This window comes from Maylandia zebra, linkage group LG6 (assembly GCF_041146795.1).
Source record: "Maylandia zebra isolate NMK-2024a linkage group LG6, Mzebra_GT3a, whole genome shotgun sequence".
In the NCBI taxonomy this organism is placed as follows: domain Eukaryota; kingdom Metazoa; phylum Chordata; class Actinopteri; order Cichliformes; family Cichlidae; genus Maylandia; species Maylandia zebra.
The window spans coordinates 28,741,425-28,759,660 of NC_135172.1; the positions used below are offsets into that span (position 1 = coordinate 28,741,425).

Below are 18,236 nucleotides of genomic sequence, written 5' to 3' on the forward strand. Positions count from 1 at the left end.
ATGCACTTTGTAACTGTCATTAGCCAGTTTCTAAACCAGACAGAGGAAGAAAAACAATGCTACAACACAGCAAAAATAAAGTCATGAAAATACTGTTTATCACTAACTTAGTGATGGATTTAAACAGCTAATGAGTAGTATTTTAAGTCTTTTTTTTATGTTCAATGACACATATTATGCAGATGTCTTCTTTTTTTTTACTAGAAAATGCTTTGAGCTGCTCGGGCTTACTTCCCTTAGAGAAGACAATTCAAAGGAGGAACATTATTGAGAAAAGTTTGAAAAAAGTTTATGAAATACTGCTTCAGGCAAGAGACATTTTTTGCAAGAACACAAAAACCTCGTCAAAAACTGCATAACATGGACATCTCAACAAAAGGAAACACATAATAGGAATCCAGAGCATTCATCCAAAATAAGTGCTGAAGCTCATTCTCTCAATTCAGTGAATATGGTACATTTTGAGCATAAATGCATCCAGCTGACTCGCCTCATATTTGTTTAACCTCTGATCTTTAACCTTTGCTCCTATCCCGTCTTGTTTTTGTCCCAGGTGCCGAGATGGATGAGGCTGAGAAATACAAACAGCGCATTGAGGCCATCGCTGTGAGTCCACACACACACACACACACACACACACACACACACACACACACACACACACACACACACACATATATTTGTCTGCATACACGGAAAAAAAGAGGGTGAAGAGACCGTGCTCTTAGAGCTGTCCTTAACTCTTAAATATTTTAATGAGTGTGCTGTGTGCTGAGCCAGTCTGTCCCCGGTCCCACGAAAACAACACCAGTTTGCCAGGCAACAGCTGCTTTGAGCGTTATGTAAAATAGAGTACACCTAATGTTCACAGTGACAGTGTCCTATGACATGATGGGTGGTTAGATAGGTGTCCTCATTTCACTTCTCCTCTCCATTAACTTCTTCTTCATGGCTGCTTCTCACCTTTCTTTATTTCTGATGTGTTATTTACTCTTCCAAATCATCTTCCTGCTGCCTCTCTTCATTTCTACTAAACTCTCTAAGTATGTCCATATTTATTCTCTTTCCTTGCCATATTTCGCATTCCTCCACTTCTTTTTTGTAGGAGAAGCGTCGGTTGCAGGAAGAGCAGGACAGATCCAGAAGAGAGAAGGAGGATGAGAAGCTCAGACTACGGCAGTTCAAGGTCTGACACACACGTATTCAGGATGAGCTAACCTGTCTCATTCATTTACACACTTACTCACACAGAGAGACACAGCCTTAATTTCACTCAGCTAAAATCCTCCGTAGGCTCATTCCAGCTCATTCCAGCTTGTTAACAAGCAGATTGCCTCCAAATTTATTTCCTTTTCACATTCAGTATCTCACACATAGACACACGGATGAGCTGTAAGTACAGACTTGCACATTTCCTCGCCCTGTCACTCTCTCACAAGGTTAGCGGCAAGCCTTCCTTTGTTGAAATCAGTTTTTATGTGTGTGTTTACACACTCACATAGTTACAGAGCTGCTCTATTGTTTTCACATCATTTCCACACTGGTGTTCCAACTTCCTACTCCACTGTGTTATGCTGCCCTGGGGCACATTCCTCAAATTTTGTGAAATTTGTGCAGAAAGTGTTTGTGTGCATGCAGGTATGCATGTGTGTGCCAGTATAAATCCTGTAGCAGAATATTGTGTGTGCCTGTGAATTTGTGCAGAGTGCTCCAAATGTGCGTTTTTGAGATCAAAAGTCTATGTGCAAGAGGCTTCAGCGATTAATCTTACATGATTGTATTGCCGTCTCGCAGGAGTTATTATCGTTACAGCTTTTAGCACATTCATTAGCTTTGACATTGACTCTAACCTCTGGTTAGATGCAAGGATTTGATAAGTGGGAGTAGCAGCTTATATGCAGTTCCTGACCTGCAGAGAAGTTTAGAGGGGCCTGCCTAGCTAGCCAAAGGCACAGGGAGGGGAACAGAGCTAGGCTTGTCCTGCACAGCAGGAGAAAACACAGAGATGGTATTGTGACGTTTACTTTTGAGTAGGAAACTACTGGCCAACGGTGGCCAGATTATGAACACATGGGCCAATAATCTGGAACAGAGCGGTTTCTGAGAAGATTGCAGACATCGCCTCGTATTACAGAGTGAGAGATATCACTTTTACAAGATTTATATCACATTGAGGACTGTGATAGAGCTCACCCGGTGTCAGCTGGAATTGATTTGACCAGACATTTTAATAGAGAGACATGACACTCAATAGAAATCTATGCCTTCTATATGCCATGCTTTATTTCGAGGTAAGGTTTGAGCAGTTTTTATCAGATATGTGCTTTTAAATTAAGGTTATTTGATGTAATGCTTCGATTAACTGCACAAGCAGGTGCCTAGAGACATGTTAAGCAGAGATTCACAAGTTGCAATTTTCTTGGCCAACTGGGATTTCCTTTATAATATGGTAATATTGACTTTTGCCAATTTCAGAATATACAGTACATGTCAACAAAATCTGTCTATTATCATAACATTATCAAATGTTAGTTTTTGTAGTAAAACAAGATTAAATTTTAAATGTCCCCAAACTGCATTAAATATATTAGCGCAAGTGTTAATGAAATATTACTGCACTGTTTTCCTGTTTTATTATACTGCCACCTGCAGTTAGTTCAGAGGCCTTGAGTTTCAGTTAAACGTCTGTTGCTGGTAGCAACCACTACTAGCAATATGCTAACTCGGTTCCATAACCTAACAGCACAGTAAGAGTAACCTAACAGTAAGCTAGCTTAACTCTATTGCTTTCACTACGTTCCAGATATAACTTATCTAACCTTGCTGAACCACTATCTGTAGGTATTTCATTTTCTGAAGCTGTTTTATTAATATTCTTGTAGTCTATTAATTTCTACTAGCCCAGGTTAGCCTCGTGCTAAATAGGCTAGTAGCGGTGTGCTAACTGTCATTTGTTAAACTTTCTGACTGTGCTGTTAAACTTATATGTGGACTGCTGTAGTATAATATAATCACATTAGTAAGAATATTTTTATTTAATATTTCATATCTATATGTATACAAAACATAATAAATCAGAATAATAAAAAAATAAAAGACAGAAGATAAATATAAATTCATACAGCTCTGTTCCCCTGTGCTAACAAATAGCAAAAAAAAGTCTCTTGGTTTCTGGCCAATCCACCAAATGAAATACTCAACAAATGCAAAAATAAAATATCACAGAGCTTTTCAAACCTGTCAATAATTTGACTGTTTGGATACCATGTTTTCTTTAAAAATCATGCTAAATCCAGTAGTACAATATTAGAAAGCTTTTCAACTTCACTGATTCAAACATATGTCCCAAGTCACATTTATTTGTTTTCATCATTTTATTACCATACCTTCGAAGTAAAAGTTGTGAAGCATCTAAAAGATCTTCCTACAGAGTTATTAGTTGTGCGCACACCTCTTGTGTCAGGTCTTGTGTTGGTATCTTAAGGTGGCAGAAGAGTTGAAATTATATACAGTGTGTTGATTGTGTGCCTAGACAATAGACGGTCTGTTTTTTTTTTTTAAAGGATGTAGTCACCATGATTTCAGCTGCTGGTTTGTCCTGTTACGAAACCTGACCACTTTATTGTGGGATTTTGAAATTAGACACGATGGATACGAAGCTGCATGTTTACTGGCTAACCACTTGTGAGTGACATATTGTTAACTAATCAGAAGTACCCTTTATAATCCTCCTGTCTGAGTCTTAAAATTACTATAATTTATAAAATGAATAATGTTCCATTTAATGTGACCTGTAACAGTGTTTGAGTCCAGTAAAGTCATCAGGAAAGTGTTTACTGAGGTCAAAGACCGAGGGGGCAGAGGACTGTTTTCCCATAAACCTCTATGCAACGATAAGTCTTGGAGCCACGTCCCTCTTTTATTATGTTTGTGGTGTAGACTGTGTTTCATGGATGGTTTGGCAAAGTGAATATCATTAGACACACAATGATAATGCTGGGAGTCTTAAAATACAGGAGAAAACATGAAAAAACTGAATGTTGGCAGGCCTCCAGTGCTGCTAATAAGCTAGTTTATCTATTGATTTGCAGTGCTGCTTAAACATATGACTGAAAATGATCTGAGATATAATCAGGATATATATAAAATATTTGCAGTCTATTTCTCCATATTATTACCCTCTAAACCCATCAGTAATATAATTACATTAATGAACTACAATACTAATGAAAGTTGGTTCACTGTTTTTCCCCCTTCATCTCCTTCACCCCTTCTTTGTTCCTGTAGAGGAAGTCGCTGAGAGAGCAGTGGTTAATGGAAGGAGCTCCCTTATCCCCAACCTCTCTGGACGCTGAGAGCCTTCACTCACCTCCATGGAGTGCCCAGGCCCAGCATATGGAAGAGCACATTGAAAAGTATATCCACAGTTTGTGGGATTTTGTGTGTGTGCATCTGTGTGTTAGTGCTAGAAGACAAGGAAGACATTTTGTGTTTGTCTGAGACAGTTAGCAAAGCAGAGAATGAGAGAAGTGTCACAATTCAGTTGTTTTTGCATAGTTGAAACTTCATGCAGAATACCCTCTTCTGTTTCAGTCTTCTAATAGTTTTCTTCTCTTTTTTTGCTTTTGTTGTACATAATGTATTCTTTGGCAAAACTGAATTTTAATCCTGCCAGTACTGAACTCACGCAGAGAAGGAGCCACACACGAAGAGATTTTTCTGAACTGTAGTGCACAAAGTTGTCAAAGCTCTGAAAATTACAAAGATCCCACTCTAATTATTCCAAAGGTCCACAGCTTTGTATCACTTTCCTATAAGTTTTCCAGCACATGTTGTACATGGCCTTTGAGGAAATGTAAACTAAAATTTTGGGGGAAAGTGCTTGTAGTAGTGATGCCTACTATTATTCAGTTAGGGTAATGTAATATTTACCCAAGTTCTTTTAGACCTTACCCAGTATGAGGATGTTGTTATCATAGGTTTGATTGTGTTTGTTCTTTCTTTGTACGTTTGTGTCCATCTCAGGTCGCAGTCAGAGAATAAGCAGTTGGCAGACGAGCAAGAAAAGCTGGAGCAAAGGACAGAGGATGGTGAAACGGTGCGGTAGTTGTGTGCTCACACACACTCACACTCACCCACTCACCCAGTCACTATGTGGACACAAAAGGGGTTGGTATATGTGTTGAACAAGCTTGCTCCATCATCTTCCATTAAGCAGAAAATTTCCCACAACCTCTGTCTGTGGCTTTTTGCCATGCATAATGCATTCCACTCTTAATGTACCTTTGATGTAGCACCTCTTGTTCAAAAGCAGGAACTTTATAAATGCAAGCAACCCCGTTATGTAAACAATACGGCATTAGATCCTCTCTTGAATTATTGTTTTAGCTCAAGCCAAGGCCGTGTATGTGTACTTCACGTCCGAAGGCCTTTATAGTTGGACAAAAGTTGTCTGTCCTCGTCTACTGCCTGCTCCAGGGTCTTTTAGTAAAGTTTGTCATACTTGTATATCTTAACCTTGGCTTTTGGAGCTCAACTAAAATCAGTAGGAGACGTAAACAGAAGATTCCACTTTTAATAGGTTTTACAGCCTATTAGCCATGCTGGCTGTGATAGAGGAACCTTTGAATGCTTGACCTTATCTTCTGTGAAAATTAAATGTTTTAAACAAGCTCAGCCAATAAGGCTTTGATTTTAGTGGGCCAGACTGGGAGTGAGTGAAAGGTACAGTACATCTGATAAACCAAATTCACATTTTTCTTCACTTCTTGCGTGTTTGATGTGGTTAAGTACTTTAGATGGGGTCAACTTTCACCGGTTACAGCAAAACCACATAAATTTTGCTCATCAGCTGCAGCAGCAGCTTGTTTATAGGGAGCTGGCAAAATAAATTGTGTCGAACGCTAAATCTAAAGGAGGAGGACTGGGACGTAGCTTATTAATGACTCATCCAGCAAACATAAAATCATTATCTCAGTGCAAATCATCAGCTAGTCTCTCCATCCATGTTACATCAGCATGATTACGTTGGCCAAAAACATCTGAACAGACAGCGGTGCTGTGCTAGCTTTACACTGATTGAGTGGTGCTGACTAACACAGCAGGGGTGAAAGCTCAAGCCACAGCAACAAGTAGATAAGTTAGTCAGTATGTGAATAAATGCCATTAACACTGCAATCATTCTGCAAGCACATTCACACACCACAGAAAATAATATGTGGTGACCTTTAAAAAAAACTGTAGAGCAAAGTTTTAGGCTAAAATGCCAAAATTTCAGTCACTAAAAGTGGAGAATGAGCTTCTTGGATGGTCTGCAATTAGGTAATTGCATTAGAAATGCCCCAAAGGGCATCAACATCACAATAACGGTTGAGAGAGTCAGTGACTCGAATTAGCAGAGGTGACGCCAGCAGGCAGCTGCTGGCTACAGCCACAGTCTGTTCAGAAATAAAGCTTCATTTCTTTCTTTCATGCTATTGTGGTTGTTGCTTTTTTAATGTTTGTATTTTATGACAGAGCATTGACTTTAAGTACACTTAAAATGTGCATCATCTTTTTTTGGCTGCTCCCTTTAGTGGTTGCCATAGCGGATCATCTGTCTCAATCTCATCAGATCTCACCCATTTGAAGGGGGAAGTTTAGTCAGTTTAGATCAGTTTAAACTGCACTTGTCTTAACTGATTATAGTGTTGGGTAGAAATTAGCAAACTTTATAAAGTCAACACTTCACAATGTCACCATTTGAGTACAATACATTTCATTTGTCCCCTGTTCCTTTTTACCCAACAGGTAAAAATGTTACATGCTGGAGATGGTAAGTAGATGAACATCTCTTTGGGAATTAAGAAATGTAAAAATTTGGTGCTTTGCTTTTCATTGTCTTTTTAATCAAAGAAAGTGATAAATTCAGTAAATCAACCCTGAAAAATAGTTTAAATTCATAAAGAATTTGTATGTATAAATGTAGAGTGAGGTATTGCTGTCATCCATCTGCCTGCTTCACTTAACACTCACATGGTATTCTGTCCAAAACCTTTTAATGTGTGCGTGCACACTTTTCTGGCACCTACCAACTATCAGTCAACAGCTGCGCTACTAATTCTGCTTTTACTTAATTGCATCAGTCCATACTGGTTAGATTTCATTTCTTTAATTCTGGGACTTCTTCCAGCTTCTCTTTCTTTACTTGCAATGGATTGTGAATGGATGCCATCCTATAGAAAAGAATAACGTTATTTAGTCAGGACATGACAGCTTATCCAAAGCACAGGTGTAATAACTGATGCACTACACCTTATACTGTAAATTCTGGTTAATTATTGCTCCATCATGTTCAGCATGCTCAAGTTACACATTACATGTCTATTAATAACTAATTATTTTGTCCTTAGAAGTGGTCAGTGATGTTGCACAGAATGGAGAAAACAATTCAACTGGATCAGGTGGGCATAGGACATTCACCTCAACAGAATATCATCCAGAAACATCCAGGCTTTTATTAAAATCTCCGTCATCATCCTGAGCCTGATAAAATCTTATCCTTTCTCTGTCCTTCCTCTTGTTAATTCTTATCTAATCACCAGCTTGTGCTGACCCTGTTTATCTCACCTCAAAGACCACGTAATTCCCTGCAGATGTGCTTGTCTATATGAGTTGTATACACTGATAGAAATTTGCATTATAAAGGACAGAGTGGCACACGCGTACCTATGCTGTACTGGAAGATCATATATTCTGTTATGAATAATTACACATGTTGGATAAGGGTTTGAATTTAAATATATGCTAATAGAAACCTAAGTGCATAACTTGCATTTTTATAGTTCAGCAGGTTCATGGACATGTCCGTTGGGATGCTACTCAAGCTGTTAAAGTAGACAAAAGAGTTGGTGAAATGTAATCAACCCATCCATTTATATTGAAATCATCCAGTGCCTAAAACTTTCTTGTCCAGACTGCAGAATTTAAATGGCTTCAAAAACATTAGTTGGCATACGTATCTAGTTTAAGTCCAGTCCTTTTTCCATTCTCGTGTCTCCAACTCTTTATAAAGCTAGTACTTCTTTACCTCATGGCCGAGCCTAAAAGGTTTAGCATATATTTATTTTTTTACTATTTGATATATACACTATTTCAACATCAGCTAAAAAATATATCTATATTATTATTATTTTTCTTTTTTAATGTATTTTTAGCTGATGTTGAAATGGTCAATATGTTCTGCTTCATTCAAATGGATACCTCTCTTCATTAGTATGCACTTCATGGAGCAGGTCAATAATTTTTCCATCTAATGGATCATTCATGGATAGAAAACCGTTTGGTTAAATGTTGCACATGAATTGGCTGCACTGAGCTAATGATGTAAAAAGCAACCTCTAACTGTATTGAAAAGCTGCTTCTACACCAGCCATTATGAATGTTTATAATCAATGTAAAAGGTTCAGTTCAATACTGATGAATGAAGAACATTTTTTAACGAATTTTGTTGACCTTTATTGATATGTATTTGTTGGTTTCTTCAGAAAAAAGTGAAAGTGATACGGAGGTATACCAAGAAGCACTACTGGATGAAAATGGAGTCATTGTAACCAATGGTGTGGAAAACACTGAAGTTAGTGCTTCAGATGAAAATAATCAGTCACTCACTAATGGGCCAACCAGTGATGTTAGTGTGGAGATGGGAAAGAATTTGGATGTTTCTGAGGAAGATCCAGTCAAGGTTCCAAATACCAATGTTAAAGAAGAGGAGGAAGAAGAAGGGACTCTGGTGATGAGAGCAGAATGCATCTTCATCACAGATGATGGGGATGATGTTTCTGGAGAGGTTGTGCCGCAGGCAGATCAACAGGAGTCCGTGCAGTCAGACCAGATCCTTCTGCCAAATCCAGAAGCAGAAGCCAGCAAAGAGGGAGGGGAGGCTGCAGAGGAGGATGTTCAAACAGAAACTTTTACAGAGCCAGAGAGTGAGCCATTGGGAGACATAGATGATAGCATAAAGGCAAATCCAGGTGAAGATGAAGATAGAGATGTAAAAACTGAGGGCCAGGACAACGAATTGAAAGATCCAGCCTGTGTGCAGTCGCAGTCCCTAATCAGTCCTCCAGAGAGCACTGTGGTGGCTTTGTTGCCTGTCTATACTGAGGCACAACCTTCTAATCTTAGTCCCAATCTACAGGTTCAAGCTGAAGAATCAGCAGCAGTACCAGAGGAAACTGAGGCAGCATCAAAAGCACAAGAGGCTACCTGTCTTACTGATCAGTTCCAGGAGGTGCCTCTGGCTGATGCCCAAGAAAACCAAAGAACAGAGGCAGGGTCTGGGGAACAGGAACCCCTTCTGTTGAACGCCAAAGCCCCCAGCACCATGGTAGAGCCAGCAGGCGCTGACAGCCCAGCCAATGCTGGGGCACCGAGCCCAAACGCAGCTAGCCAAGGAGAGTCAACCAAGCCCAAAAAATGCGACTGCTGCTCTGTCATGTAAATGCCCTCTGTGTACATGCATTTACTCTCAACCTCTTCACTCTGCCAGTATCCTTCAGCCTGTGCATTGGCTGCTCAGTTCATAACAATTACTTCCCTCATCTCTTTGTTTTGTGCATCCATCCATTTTTTTTAATAAGAATGCCTGGAAGCTGCTTCCCTTTCCTCCACTGTCCACTGCCAACATTCCTAGTATTCCTCTTGAAATTTCCTCATCCCCAGTCTCAAGCTTTGATGCTGCAACAGGAAGTGTGCTCGCTCCAACATGAGGAGAGGAATCACATGGACTGAACTAGTTTTAAAGTGGAACTACAGTTTTAAAAAGAAAAACCACACAGTTTTTTTTTTGGGCCACACTGTTTTGAGTTTGATAAAATTCTCTTGAGAGAACAAAAATGATTTCATGTATTTTACATTATTTGCTGAAGTCATTTTGTAGTTTTAAAAATCTGAGTTGTAACTGGAAAATTGCAATGTTATGGAAAGGTTCATAAATTTCTGGAGATATTCTGTTTTACTGACTTGAAGCTGGACTGTTATCGCTTTAGGCTTTTTAATAAATGTTTTTAATCCCACTACAGTAGCCTAAACAGGTTTAACCAACTGACTATTTGGTTAAATTGTGTCATTTATAAACAGTGTGCTCCATTGATAGTTAAAAAAATATTACCTAAAAGTATGATACATATGGGTTTTTTTTAAAAAAAATTCTTAACATGGAAGGCCTGGAATTCCTGAGATGACTCTGTTACAAATGTACATACTGTATACAGAAAGCGTGTATAATTTTTTTTTTTTTTTTGAAATGATTTAATGATTAAACTGTCATTTGCAATACTCTTCTTAACATAACTTGGTCTGCATTCAGAGTGTTTGTTCTTCAAATACTGGATTTATCCCAAAACATCATCCATGCTTCATGCAAAAGAAATGCAAAAACGGCTGTATTACATTTTTTCTCTGTTCATGGTTTTTTACCTAGTTATATAGACACCACTAGGAAACAGAATTTAAGATTCAGATTGAGAAATCCCACGACACAAAACTTAACTTTGCATGTATTACTACATGCAGTTTACTTTTAGATTGTATTTATTGGTTTTTATTTTGGACATACTGCTTAGAAAAAGATATGTTAAAGCATTGAAAGGTGAATCATGAGTGCACACTGGACCAGTCTTCCAAATGTATGCACATGAAGCTTTTTATTATGAAAGAAATAAGGGAACTAGTCATCACCTTTTGGCAGTAGCTGGTGTTCCCTTCAACATGTCTCACTGCATGTGCTTCTCCCAGGTCTTGGGATAGTCCCATGGATAACAGCAGGGTCTTCTTATTGACCAGACTAAAGCTGGAGTCTTTGGAGAAAGGACTGCAGCATGTCCTCGAACTGAAAAGAAGTCCTGCTGAGCTGAGAGCTCCCAGAATCTCTGCTCCATCTGACAACAAAGACATTTCAAAAAGTTATTGCATGGGGATCCTGTACCTCTCTAAACTAGGTTGAAACATCACTGTGCAGATTGGCTGTGCATGGATATATTTGTCCAAGCTATAAATTACATATTTACAAATTTGCTATTATAGCCAACCCTTTCTTTCAACACCAAGATTAAGTCTACTGACCTACACGCTTATTTCTTTCAATTTAAGATTTCTTTCATTTATTATTGTAGCATTTCTTTATCATGTATGGTCATTTTATACAGAGATATTTCAGTGATTAAATGTGCAGTTTAAAGTCTTCACACTGGCAGAAGGCAAAGTTTCACTGGTCCGGCCCACACATCCATGTCACACCTAGGACAGGTTACTAGTCTGTTGCAGAGCTAACAAAGAGAGACAGACAATAAATTTCCACCTACAGCCAATTTGGAATTATTGGTTGAGCTAATATGCACATGTCTGGACTTCAGAAAGAAGACAGAGTGCCTCAGAGAGCCCACTTAGGCACACGGAGAACATATGACCTCCAGACAGACATGAGCCAGCCAACTGCAGCATTCAAACCCAGGAAATTCCTGCCGGGAGGTAACAGTGCTAGTCACTGCTGTTGTGCATAGCATTGCAAAACAGGCAGATATTCCTCCATCAGAATCAGAATCAGAATGGGTTTATTGCCAGATGTTGAGGTTTACAACATTAGGAATTTGTTGCGGTGCTTCAGTGCAAACAATAAGAATTAAAGTGCTATGTAGAAAGAAAGATATGTGCATGAGATATACATGAGATATATACATGAGAATAAGAATTAAGAGTGCTACGTAGAAAGATATATACATGAGTGCAGGTGGTGATCAGTGCCAGACATGAAATGATGCAGTGACACAGCGTAGGGTCATGTGTTGGTGGCGGGGACGGTCATGTGGTTATTGTTCATGTGTCCAACAGCAGAGGGGAAGAAACTGTTCTTGTGGCGAGAGGTTCTGGTGCGAATGGACCGGAGCCTCCTGCCTGAGGGGAGCAGGTCAAACAGACTGTGTCCAGGGTGAGAAGGGTCAGCTGAGATCCGGGCTGCACGCCGCAGTGTCCTGGAGGTGTACAGGTCCTGCAGAGATGGGAGTCTGCAGCCAATCACCTTCTCAGCAGAGCGCACAACACGCTGCAGTCTCGCCATCACTCTTTCCTTTCAATAACAGACTTAACGAGACTTAATGAGATATTGCCCAACCGGTGTTATTACTTGGCTTAACTCTGGTTAAGAATGCCTTAAAAAGCAAAGTTGTTCAGTTACTTGGTGCAAACCACAAGTTGTCTTCTCATCTCAAGAGCTCAGTGTTAGATTTGGTAATATGTAGGGGAGCATCTGAGAAAGAACTTCTCATTTATGATTTAATAGCCTGAAACCTGAACAATTAAAAAACTTGCACACAATATATTGGAACAGCCTGTATCGTGTTAACATTATTACTAGATTTTCATATTTAAGATTTTCTCTCTATGGGGAGAGCAGATGATGAATTTTACGCTTAAAGCAGCCACGCTGGCAAAGGTACTTAAACCAACCCAAAAGCTTTCAAACGTCTCTGCTAAATAAAGCAAAAGTGAGGTTTTAATATTTTTCCATTTCTTCTCAATTTAAAACAGATTTATCACAACTGATAAAATGAAGAGTGCATACAACTTGAGGTCATTGACCATTTGTTACTCAAATATTGCATTAGACTGAATGTTGAGTTTACCAAACGTGGTGTAAACAACACACAATCCTTTCACCCATCCTGGAATTTCCAGCACTAAAAAACTGAGAATGTGAAAGAATTGAACTAGAAGGAAAACCTCTTTACCAGACACATTTTCAGTGAGACCCCACGGTGCGACGGACATCATGTTTGCGATACTTCTCACACTTCTCTGTTTGGTGTCTGTGAGCCGTTCAGCTCCTGTGGCCTGTGAAAAGTTGGTCAAGCCTTTGGAACAGTTTGATATTCACAATGTGACAGGAAGGTGGTCTTTAGTCGCTGTCAGTCTGAAATTTGATTCCATTGCCAAAAGAAGAGCCAGTGTAGTTGTTGATATCCGCAACTCCTCGTACATCACAGCTGAACGAGTTGCTGGCAGATGCCAGTATGAACTCCTTGACTTTACTTTGGAAGGCCACGTTTTAACCATGACGGCGAGAAATGTCAACCTCACTGGAACTTTGTTTTATACATCCTGTGCAGACTGTATGGTGCTCACCATGCACATCAAGTCCCCCACTTACCGCGCAGTGGAGTTCTACGTGCTTAGCCGGAGGAGACAGCTGGAGCAGAAGGAGATGGAGGAGTTCAGTGCTCAAGTGCTGTGTCTCAGCATGCCTCCACCTATTGTGATGGATCCTAAAATGGAGCTTTGTCCTGTACAGACAACCAACCAACAAACTGACCAGAGAACGATAGAAGTCCCATAAAGGGAGCAAGGGGAAAGAAGAAGAAGGAGGCGAAGAAGACAGTTAACTTCAATGTGCCAAATGTCAGCGTATAGTGTGACAAAAAGAATAACAATTGATGATCATGTGTTGGAAGCTATAAAAACGAGTTCTAATTCTCCATTTTTTTAATCTGTGTTTTTTTTTTATGTTTAAGGACCAACAACAGCTTGTTGAACCTGTTCTTGTTGGATGGTTTTATGAGTTTTATGTGATCCATTATATAGTGCATTTAATCATATCTTGCAAATGACATACTGCACATCAAAAAATGTCTATATTTTTGCTTGTAAATTACCATGCTAGACCAAGACTGTAAAATGATTTTTATTGTAAATTTATAACTTTAATCTCAGAAGTTCTCAGTCTTTTCTCTGCACATTACCCCACTATACCACTTCATCATTTTTAAATTACCTTGATAAGCCCTTTTACACAGAAGTAAATAGAAGCTCTCTGAAAAATGTATTCAAATACATAGTATACTGAGAGGTTAACCAAAGTATTTTGTTTAACCAAGAGCATCAGAATAGTAGCTTTAGCTAACGGTATTGCTCCATATCTTTGGGTGTACTAATGTTATATTACTAACCTACTGAAATTGCTAGTGCATCAAATATAGCACGCTAGTACATTTTCATATGCTGTTAATTAAATTCCTATGTTGCGTATTATGATGATACCTTTTTTCCCCTTGTCCTCGGGAAGAGCAAAGTGGGAAACTGTAGCATCATAATAAACCAAACTAAAGCAATTATGGGTTCACATGGAAGTATTCATAGTCTGCTTCAGTATTCCCAGTGTGCAAAGAAAGATAAAGTCTGTTTAGTTTTGTTGTGCAGTGGGAAATTGTGAAACTTGAGATTAATGACATCCAGTTTACCGTAACAAAAATGACTATCCACACACGGTTTCATGATATTTCATGTTCGTCATGTTGCATATTTGGTAAGCAGTAGGTCACACCTTTTAAAATGTGTGCTTGTCTTTAAGGTAGAATAAGAATGTGAAAATATAGCTTTCAATCAGCATCAATTCATGACAAAAATTAGTTCACTGTTTGACTTTTTTTTTTCATTATTTTGTTGATGATAGAATAAAAGTGTATCCCTATTCAGTAACTGAATCTGATTTTGCTACAGTTCACAGAAATTTCTGCTATTTCAAAATCATAGAACCTGTTATTGCCAGTGTTGCATAACTGGAGGGTTCTGATCCAACTAAATAGTTGTACACAGTACAGAAGAGGGTAACTGGCTTCAGCACTATTTTATAGCAGTTTATATCATTTTAAAGAAATATATGTACGTCTATTTTGACGTTCTTATTCAGTAAACTTCTCTTATTTAGTTTGGAGCTTTTATATGCTGTGAACTGTTCTAACATAACATCCAGCTAATTGCAAAAATATGCCAAACTGAAAATATTTTTAGCCCTTCAGAAGCTACCTTAAATACCAATCGAAAATGAGTGCTGCAGCTTTCAGTAGCAGACTACATATTGTCAATAAATGCAGTCTGCTAAATACATTGAACCCTTTCATTTATATTTATATCATCCAGTGTCTAGAACTTTCTGTCCAGACTGCACAATTCACCAAGAGTTGTGTTCAACTCTTCAATCAGCCATTGCTTCTTTGCTTTGCGACGTAGCATAAAGGTTTAGAACATTTTATAATTCTTCTCTTTTTGTTTTGTTTATTATTTGCTGTTTTTGAAGTGGTTGATACATTTTGTTAAACAGCAGAATGAACTCATCCTAACCAATAGTAGGGAAAACCTTGCTCGAGGGCAGAATAATCAGTCAGTTGCTAACAGGTCAATGACACCCACTGTTCTTAGCATGAGGATGGAAATGGATTTGGGTTTTCCTGAGGCAGATCCTGCTCGGGTTTCAAATGACAATGTTAAAGAGTGGGAGGAAGAAAGGGGCACTCTGATGATGAGAGCAGACGATGATGGGCATGATGTTTATGGAGACGTTATATAGCAGGCAGATTAAATCCTTCTGCTAAATCCAGAAGCAGGCGACGAGGGAGTGAGGAAAGGGGGGTAAGACTGTGTGGGAGAAAGTAAAAACAGAAACTTTTACAGAGAAGAGTGAGTCACTCACAGGCATAGATGGTAGCATTACGACAAATCAAGATGACGATTGAGAGATAAAAACTGAATCAGGACAGAAAATTGGAAGGCCCAGAGTGTCTGTTGTTTTTCGGTGTCTGTGCCTTTTGTTCCCTTCAGCATGTATCACTGCATGTGTCTCTACCAGCTCCTGGGATTGTCCCATGGATAACAGCAGGGTCCTTATGTGGATCAAACCAAAGTCAGAGGCTCTGGACTCGCCTGGAGTAAGGGAATGCAGCATGTCTTCTACGTGAAAATAACTCCTGCTGAGCTGAGAACTCCCAGGACGTCTGTCCTGCCTGACGACTGGATTTCAAAGGGCAATTACATATGGATCCTGCGCCAGCAGCTAGATAGTGGTCAACCTGCTGCTTTATACGAAAGCAGAGATTAGAAGCCCAGTTTCCAATGAAGATGGCTGTGAATAGTCATTTTTTTAATTAAACTGAATTTTTTTCCGCACCTAGATTCAGGTTGTAGTTTAATTTTAATGAACCCTGGTAGAGAAGACTTTTTTCCCCTACTCAGACTTTAATTCATTATAAAACAATAGCCAGATTTGCTTCCACCGCCTTTCTTTTAGTGTTTTGTTTTAGTTTTTTTTTTTTTTACATTTGCCTCAATACAAAGTATTGTACAACTATTGCTGTAACCAAATCTGTCAATCTGGATAAAAATTATTAAGACATTTAACGCGGAAACTAACACAAAATCAAGTCAAGTGAAACTGAAGCGGAAGAAAGGGTGAATAAAGACCACTTATTTGTGACCTATAGGTTCAACATGAAGCTTTGATGTCTTACCATTTTATGAGTTTTTATACAGTTTATTTTACAGCTTGGTAGAGCTAATGTGGCTATGTTAGAATCTCTGCCCACACAAGACATTACTGTCAGACAAACGTGTGAGACACAACAAAGTAGACCTGATGTCTCAACAACTAAACACAAGCTATATAATATAAAGTTAAATTCTCTGTGGAAGTGCATTTGATCTACTTAATAAGTTTATTTAAGTCTAACTGCTCACATTGCATGTTTGCAGAATTATGCACATTTTGTGCAAGTGAGCTTTTTCATTAGTATGCATGCAAATATATCCATATGTAATAATCACAAGAAGAGTACAACTCATATTTGTTCCCCAAATATTACAAATATCACACTGAATACTGAATTTACAAAATTTCACAAAAACACTACACTTCTGTTTTTGTAATTTAATTTAATTTCATAAACAATATGCGACTAACCAAGACCAAACAGCCAGTGTAAATAACGCACAGTCCATGCCCTTTGGTCTGACAGTTCCCAAATCAACATATCCAGGATCTTTTGAATTCCTGAGCTAAATATGTGAAACTGAACTATGAAACCTGAACGTCTTTACCAGACACAGTATCAGTGAGAAACACAGTACGGAGAGTACATTACACACTGGCGCTCTTCCTCATGAAACTGAATAGCTTCACCTTTACTCTAACATTCTTTCATACATGTCCAAACTGCGCTGCTGGCATCATGACCTCCACTTACAAGTCAGTTAACTTTTTCAACCAGAGGAGAGCTGGAGCAGAAGGAGATGGAGGAATTCAGTGCTCAAGTGGGGTGCCACCACCTACTGTGACAGAGCCTACCAAGGAGCTTTGTTACTAAGCAGAAATCTCTCTAAGTTTACCAAATCAAGGTCATGTGTTGGAAACCATAACAGATGGCTGTATATGAAGTGAATTCATTTATATGATGCTACTTTTTGAAATGTATGCTTTTTGTTTTTTCACCGATTGCAATATTTGTTGCTGATTCTGACTTGCATTATTTATATCTTGGACATAATATACTACAGATAAAAAAATATGCAAACACCCACATACTAAATGGTTTTCATTATAAACTGACAGTATAAACTTTAATCTTGGAATGTTTTTCCTTCACATTTTTATCATCCTACTCTCGCTTCATAAATATGTAGTTTAGCTCTAATACACAAAAATAATCAAAAGCTTTAAAGTACATGTGCATGTACTTATTGTATTTTAGTACATCTTTGGATGTACTAAAAACAGATAATTATCATTCTGACTGAATTAGGTTTTTTTATGATATTATACCTTTAGTATATTTATATGCTATTAATTCAGTTGTTTTGTGTGACATATTTTTTGATCCCAAGAAGAACAACTTAAAAACTGAAACTAAATCAATTATCAGTATACTTAAATTAAGTCTACTATTAAAAAAAAGAAGAAGAAGAAGCTCTCGCTATCATAGGTATGTCATGATTAACAAAGAACATTCGTTGGCTCATATTGGCTCATATTGTTGGGTCTGACTGTCCTTTTTGATTAAATAATTGATTTAATTTGTTAAGCTGTGGGAATTTAGGATATAATTTTAATTAGAAATAACAGGCCGTTAATAAATCCATTATATAATCTTACAGCTTTAGATAACATTATTAAATTATTTTCTTAGTTTGCTCATTTAAATGGATAGTTCAGCCACTTATATTTTTGGGTTACAGATACCAAAATACACAAGAATATCCCACTTTTTTTTTTTTGATGTATACAAACTAAAAAGGTTTTATTAAATAAACTCCTACAAATCATGAACTGAATAAAAAACTTTGAACAGATGTGATGCAGTCAGACACAAAAATATGCATGTCATGTTGTAGCCACTGGGTTGTTTGTACCTGCTTACATCTTCTTTAACAAAATAAAG

At 38.2% G+C, this 18,236-nt stretch overlaps 1 protein-coding gene and 1 long non-coding RNA gene across 10 annotated transcripts in view; one reads left to right on the forward strand and one right to left on the reverse strand.

The window, feature by feature from the left end:
- The window catches only part of palm3 (paralemmin 3), a 31,222-nt gene extending 20,890 nt beyond the window's left edge, over positions 1-10,332 (forward strand). For 3 of the 9 annotated variants that reach the window (XM_004567826.6, XM_004567825.5, XM_076885040.1), the window contains 7 exons: positions 554-606; positions 1,106-1,186; positions 4,288-4,415; positions 5,026-5,098; positions 6,790-6,814; positions 7,392-7,442; positions 8,526-10,332. In XM_004567826.6, the coding sequence (XP_004567883.2) occupies positions 562-606; positions 1,106-1,186; positions 4,288-4,415; positions 5,026-5,098; positions 6,790-6,814; positions 7,392-7,442; positions 8,526-9,481 (1,359 nt within the window). In that variant the 5' untranslated portion in view covers positions 554-561 and the 3' untranslated portion in view covers positions 9,482-10,332. Of the gene's footprint in view, positions 1-553; positions 607-1,105; positions 1,187-1,941; positions 2,292-2,677; positions 2,842-4,287; positions 4,416-5,025; positions 5,099-6,789; positions 6,815-7,391; positions 7,443-8,525 lie in introns of those variants that run through there. The other 6 variants (XM_076885041.1, XM_076885042.1, XM_012923739.4 and 3 more) reach the window with 6 other exon arrangements.
- On the reverse strand, positions 5,732-12,863 carry LOC143419017 (uncharacterized). The gene is made up of 3 exons (XR_013098981.1): positions 12,765-12,863; positions 10,720-10,919; positions 5,732-7,214 (listed from the first exon to the last, which is right to left on the reverse strand). It is a non-coding gene; the product is annotated as an uncharacterized LOC143419017 (long non-coding RNA).
- Between the last annotated feature and the right edge of the window lie 5,373 nt (positions 12,864-18,236).